The following is a 5,963-nucleotide window of genomic DNA, read 5'->3' as shown; positions in this document are numbered from 1 at the left end:
AATATATAGTTTAACAAATATTTTAGTTATATAAGTATTAAGTAACAACAAAAATTATTCCAAATTTTATTATCTTTGCTTACTTATTTTTATCGGCCCAAAATTTTAAAACCAAGATGGCAAATCTGAAAAACCAAGCCGAACCGAAACCAAAAAAACTAAACCGAATAGTTTAGTTTTAACTCAAAATCAACCCGAGCCGATCCATGCATATATGAATAGTGTGTGATATAAAATATGCAAGTCTTATCACATCCTGCTGACTGTAACGATGGAAGCATCAGTGGTGAAGCTGAAACCTATTGAAGCCACGCCGGAGACATTCAAAGACTACGGACAAGTGGTTCAGGCGTCGGCGGACGGTGACGATTTCGGACCTCATGATGCACAACTAGACCTCTCTCAAGGCACTCCCAGGTTCAAATATCGTTTTATTGATGATTGATATCAATTGGTTCGATTATTGATTTCATAATTTTGTAATTGTCACTTAATATTATAGGTTAGGGTTCATGACTTCAAGATTAATTCGTCGTTAAGTGATTTTTGTTAGTGAGGGGTAATATAGTCATTTTTGTAATAGAGGTGTGTGCGGTTTGGTTTAGGTCGGTTTTGGGCTAAACCCAAAATCAATACTTCGGTTTTTGAAAACCATTTTCGGTTTAAAATCACTGGTTCGTGCCTCCAACTGTTGACAGCGTTCGGGTGTTTAAAATCACTGGGCCGAAGTTTCTGATACTGAACAGTGGGACTTGGCATGCTGGTCCGTTGTTTAAGCCGGACACCATGGATTTCTACAACCTTGAACTCAGCAATACTAATGTAAGACATGTTTGGAAGACATTGATTATGTTTTGTTTGAAAACTTACTAATGATCCGAAATTCATCTTTTTGCAGGTAGTTGATCACACATCTCATGATTTCGAGAAGGAAAACGCGACTGTGTTTTTGATAAACGAGTAATTGTTTTTATCTAATAAGGATTGAAATAAAACAAGCTTACATGCTGGTTTATAATCGTAAAACAGATCAAAACAGAACGCGAAAAAAAATGTTAAAATAACAGATAAATATACATTAAATAATTCGTTACAGGATCATACATCATATGGAAACAACAGAAAACATTCAAGTCCTTGGATCACTACCATTTTCAAAGGCATTACATTCCGAATCGCTACACAACCAAAACATATATCGCGTATATAATCCCAGGAACGTACCCCAAAAACGTCAGCAATAAGCATATCCAGAACTCGATCTGCATTTCAAGCACACGCATTTAGTCTCGAAATGAAATTGTTTAAATGGAATAGGAATAGGAATAGGAATAGGATTGAATACTTACACCACAACCATATCGAAGAAAGACGCCGATAGGAGGCAAGATGATTGCAAGTATGATCTCCACAAGTGTTTCAGCACCCATGGTTGATCCTGTTTTCCTCCTGTTGGTGTTGAAACTTGCAGGCAGAAACAAAGGGGAAGAAACGTTTGCATTAACGGGTTTCAAACATCAACCAAGTGTATGTTGGAAACCAAAATAATATGTGCCCCATGTTTGTCTCATTAATATGAGCTTGCCACGTGGATATACCAAACAACTGAATCAGTTATTTTTCATTTTTTATAACCGGAGTTTTTCATTTAATCTGAACAAAATTTATATTTGAGAGTAACTAAGTTTTTTGAAAGTGTTGATATTCAATATAAGTAAACCTTTGAAGAAAATTTAAATACAATAGACTAATTAATAAACTAATATCTTATCAAATGAATTTTTGTTTGTCAATCAAAACATTTCGAGATAACGTGTATAGGGTATGTTAAAACTTTTAGCGGGTGAATCAAGAAAACAAATACGAGATTTGTATAACTCTCTACGACTCTTTTATTAAGAAAACGACAAACGAGAAAAACTTAATAAATACTTACACATTGAACCTAGGGTATATATAACCCACAGTTTAATTCTATACTAACTCAAATACACATTATGAATTAAAAAACAAACAGGATTAAATAAAATAAGACTAATTTATCTTACAATAATAAACTAATTATTATATTAAATATTCTCCAAGATTTTAGGAGTTTTCAATCTGAGTTGGTGGTGGACAAGTTTAACAGGGTATTCATGGTTCAGTTTAAAACATTTACAATCCGTTTTTTTTTCGGTCGGTTGGCTTTCAAAAAATATATAAACCGTAATGACCGAATCCGTTTGTTGTTTATATCGAGAACTAGTCGTTCTAGACCAAATCATAAGATGTTCCTGCATCAATAGCCCTTGTTTGTCCTTCCAAAATTGAAACTGAATCATACTTTACAAAGTATTACTTACATTTTACGTTTATTTGCTATATTAATAACCTTTAACTTGTAAATTGTAATATATGTAATAGCACGAGCTTTCTGACAAACGTTGGCATACGTTAGTGCCTCTAGTGCACACAAGCTTATATTAAAAAAAAAGGAACGATTAAAGATCTGTGAAAAGGAAAGAAAGACTAGAAGGCCTGAGGCAGGAGTAAAAAATGGTAGGCATTGTATGTTAAGAAACTGCAAGATAAGCATTGGCTTGGAGTCTGTTTTATTGAGGCTTCTTTATTTTCTTATTGATTGTCTGTTGTAAGATCTAAAGTTGAAAGCGACTGGAGATTGGTTGAACAATATGGTATGAAACTATGGTCTTATTGTGTAGTCTTGCCGCTTGCTTCTTTTAAAATTTTGGACATCTTGTTGCATTAAGCTTTTTTTTATTATATTTTCAGGAAACTTAAATATATCTCTCATATGAAATACATATGTAACGTAACTTCGTGAGTTATGTATATATACCGTAACTAAAACTCGACCTTATTCTTTTTTTATTAATGATACTTTTAATATTTTTGACATATTTTGTTACAATTTTTGTAAATAAGATACCATTTGTCTCCCTCATTTTTATAAATTAATAGACTTGCTTTTTATTTTGTCTAAAAAGTTGAGTAGGATTTATTAACTTAATAAGCTTGAATTCACCAAACCGACTATTCCCCAATAATGAAAAGCATGTAACCAATACACGCTAGTTGACGCTTAAAGAGCTTCTACGATTTTAGAGTGTCGCAGTTTATGTATAACTATTAACTCGTATATATGTTATAAAGAGTATACAAAAGTATATAAATCTGTACAATCCCGATAAAATTATGATTTCTACATCAAAATATCAAAATATAAGATCAAATTTTATTTTAATTGGTATTTATTACAACAATTCCTATTTATAAATGTTTTGCACCCAATGTTAGATGGACAATGTGAGTGTTGACGAATGAATAATATTAGATATGCCTAACGGGATGAGAATATAATTAATCAATTAATAACAATAAAGTTATAATTAAATTGAAAAAAAAAATGATGTAAATTAGAGGAAACAAAAAATAGTTGGTCATCGCAGATCAGATAAAATAACTTTGGCCACTCTAACCCCCTTCTCTTTAGTTATTTGCCACTTTTAGCCACATTTGCTCCTCTTCCCACAATTGTACCTATTCAACAGCCAAACAAACTGTACTTGTATCATTAGTTGTTCCCAAACCACTCATAGTACAACTATCAAATAAAGTGTTTATACTATGGGACTAAGATTTAACATTAGGCATATTGTAGGGACCACGATGCAATTATTAAAAGCATGAGCATGTGATTCTGTCACAACCTTACTGGCAAAATGGTCAAAAACATTATGCCAAAAGGAGCATATTTTCATGTGAGATTAACTTATTTTAATAATAATTTCCTTATTTTATAAAAATATATCCATTGTCTATACAATATTATTCTTTAACCCTTAAATAATAAATTTTGCATTCTAAACAAGATATGACATGTGTAAAAATAATTGGACTAAATAAATTTGAGATATGAAACACAAAATCAAGTAGTAAACCAGTTATAAAAAAATTAATATGTACCTTGAGCTGGAGCAATTTGTGTGGGCTTTGAGAGAATAGCAGGAACTGTAGCTATTGGGCCAACAGAAGTTGGTGCACAAAAGAAGTGGGCCGGTAAGCCCATTGCTTGAGAAGGATGGTATTGATACATTGGGTACGTTGGCATTGCAGGCCCACTTGGGTACATATGCGAGTAGTGTCCTCCGCTCATGTAGGCCCCACCAGTATACCCTAATTTCTGCATAATTAAAAATATTCATTTTTACAATTATTTTAAAAGTTACCCTAACAAGCTTATCTAATTAGTGTGTGTTGAGTAATCAGATTTCAATCTTGCTTACACAAGATTAGGTTTGATGTAAAATTTATAAATTAAAGTAAATATGAAATCATATAAAATAAAAAGTATTTGTAAATTTAATTTAAAAGGAAATTGACTGTTACATAATTGGCTTTTTAAATTAAACAACTACAATATTGAAGTTTAATTTAACTAATTTATAGTATTTATAATCAATATTCATATTTATAATCAATATTAATTGATGCAATGAATTTATTCAGTAGCACATTTTAGATAAAAAGATAATTCCGCCATTTTCAAATGTATTATTATAGATTACAGGTATATATATATATCGTGTCGATCCACTTACATGATTGTAGCCTCCATTGGTTGTAGCCACGTAAGCCGCCGGAGCATAGCCATAATAAGGTACGGCCGCCTGGTGGTGGTACGGAGACACCGGAGTAGGCGTAGGCGGATAATACCATTGCACGTGGCTCGGAGGCGGTGGTGACATCATCGCACCAGCCGACCTCGGTCCCACAATCACATTAGGCCCTACACAATAATCAAATCCACAAATTAAAATTAATCACACCAAATGTACTGTACCACTGTTTCATTAAAAATACAAAACCTACCGGATTGATGGTGCGGCGGTAGCTGAGGTGGTGGCGACGGCGGCACAACGGTTAACGTCCGCTGACGACGTGCACCGAGTGAGGCTAGGTTACAATTCGCACGACGGCCGTTAATAACCGGCGCAGGATCCTCACACGCCTTCTTAGCTGATTCCGGATCTTTAAATGTAACCTAATGCGCACAATAGCAGTAACAGAAATGTAACAGAAAATTAAAGTTAGTTAACAACTTAATAAACTATATAACAAACAACAATACAATACATTATTATTATTACTATTAATATTATTATTAGAAGAAGAATAGTATACATACAAATCCATAGCCTTTGGACCGGCCGGTTGATTTATCAAAGATGATGACAGCTTCGAGAATATCACCGTACTGCTCGAAGTGATCTCTCACGGCTTCTTTCTGCGTCTCCCAGGCTAGACCTCCGACGAAGACTTTGGTCAATGTGGTGTCGCCGAACGGACCTACGGTTCCGGCATTGGTCATCATGGTCATTGTTTGATTCAATTATATTATTGTTTTGGTTTGAGAGAGTGAATTGAAATGGAATTGAGTTAGTGTATTTAATGTGTGAGAGAGAGAAGAAGACAGCTAGATGGAGATGGTGCTAACTGTTAAACCTGAAATGTCAATCTTTTTCTTTTTATGTTTGTTGTATGATGATGCATAAATATATAATGATTATAATGTCACATGAGGTATTGTTGTTACATTTTTTTAAAAACATTGGATATACGGGTGTTGCTGTTACTTAGCTGTGACATATGGAAAAGTACCGGTTAACCGGTTTTGAAAATGTTGGTTATTAATTATAATCGGTTATTAGTTAAACGGTCAAAGTTAGTCGTTTTATGGTCCCTAACTAGCTTTTGAGTGAAAAGCACAAATCGTTGTAACCGGTTAGGTTTGGTTTAAAACATGTTAACTTATTGAAATTAAACTTAATGACCTTTTGAAATTAACCAGAACTAGTTCCTAACCGGTTCTAATGTGAGAATTTCTAAACAGTCTCTAACCTACGATTAATACCTCTTTCTACTATACCAGTTTTGGTTTCAGTTCGTTTTTGATAAGG

At 33.4% G+C, this 5,963-nt stretch overlaps 3 protein-coding genes across 3 annotated transcripts; 1 reads left to right on the top strand and 2 right to left on the bottom strand.

The window, feature by feature from the left end:
* Positions 1–256: 256 nt before the first annotated feature.
* Positions 257–1,040, top strand: LOC143574899 (uncharacterized). The gene is made up of 3 exons (XM_077059404.1): positions 257–417; positions 675–822; positions 899–1,040. The coding sequence occupies exons 1-3, from the start codon at positions 272–274 to the stop codon at positions 962–964; spliced, it is 360 nt and encodes a 119-aa protein (XP_076915519.1). The 5' UTR covers positions 257–271; the 3' UTR covers positions 965–1,040.
* A 138-nt stretch (positions 1,041–1,178) lies between these two features.
* On the bottom strand, positions 1,179–1,430 carry LOC143574898 (salt stress-induced hydrophobic peptide ESI3). Its single transcript, XM_077059403.1, has 2 exons — positions 1,350–1,430; positions 1,179–1,262 (listed from the first exon to the last, which is right to left on the bottom strand). Exons 1-2 carry the CDS (start codon positions 1,428–1,430, stop codon positions 1,179–1,181), a joined length of 165 nt encoding a protein of 54 aa, XP_076915518.1.
* A 1,929-nt stretch (positions 1,431–3,359) lies between these two features.
* LOC143574903 (putative RNA-binding protein ARP1) lies at positions 3,360–5,467 on the bottom strand. The gene is made up of 5 exons (XM_077059407.1): positions 5,192–5,467; positions 4,876–5,047; positions 4,605–4,792; positions 3,970–4,186; positions 3,360–3,543 (listed from the first exon to the last, which is right to left on the bottom strand). The coding sequence occupies exons 1-5, from the start codon at positions 5,381–5,383 to the stop codon at positions 3,497–3,499; spliced, it is 816 nt and encodes a 271-aa protein (XP_076915522.1). The 5' UTR covers positions 5,384–5,467; the 3' UTR covers positions 3,360–3,496.
* Between the last annotated feature and the right edge of the window lie 496 nt (positions 5,468–5,963).

Source organism: Bidens hawaiensis, unplaced genomic scaffold, assembly GCF_021521415.1.
Source record: "Bidens hawaiensis isolate Kalapana, Puna unplaced genomic scaffold, B.hawaiensis_p1.1 tig00027138_1, whole genome shotgun sequence".
Classification (NCBI taxonomy): domain Eukaryota; kingdom Viridiplantae; phylum Streptophyta; class Magnoliopsida; order Asterales; family Asteraceae; genus Bidens; species Bidens hawaiensis.
This window is presented reverse-complemented; position numbering and strand designations above follow the sequence as displayed.

Coding starts and splice junctions, on each gene's coding strand:
- LOC143574903 (XM_077059407.1), bottom strand. CDS start 5,383: ATGACCATGATGACCAATGCCGGAACCGTAGGTCCGTTCGGCGACACC. Junction 4,793..4,875: donor ACCGCCGCACCATCAATCCG/GTAGGTTTTGTA, acceptor ATTATTGTGTAG/GGCCTAATGTGATTGTGGGA. Junction 4,187..4,604: donor CCAATGGAGGCTACAATCAT/GTAAGTGGATCG, acceptor TTAATTATGCAG/AAATTAGGGTATACTGGTGG.
- LOC143574898 (XM_077059403.1), bottom strand. CDS start 1,430: ATGGGTGCTGAAACACTTGTGGAGATCATACTTGCAATCATCTTGCCT. Junction 1,263..1,349: donor TTCTTCGATATGGTTGTGGT/GTAAGTATTCAA, acceptor CTTGAAATGCAG/ATCGAGTTCTGGATATGCTT.
- LOC143574899 (XM_077059404.1), top strand. CDS start 272: ATGGAAGCATCAGTGGTGAAGCTGAAACCTATTGAAGCCACGCCGGAG. Junction 418..674: donor CTCTCTCAAGGCACTCCCAG/GTTCAAATATCG, acceptor TTAAAATCACTG/GTTCGTGCCTCCAACTGTTG. Junction 823..898: donor TTGAACTCAGCAATACTAAT/GTAAGACATGTT, acceptor ATCTTTTTGCAG/GTAGTTGATCACACATCTCA.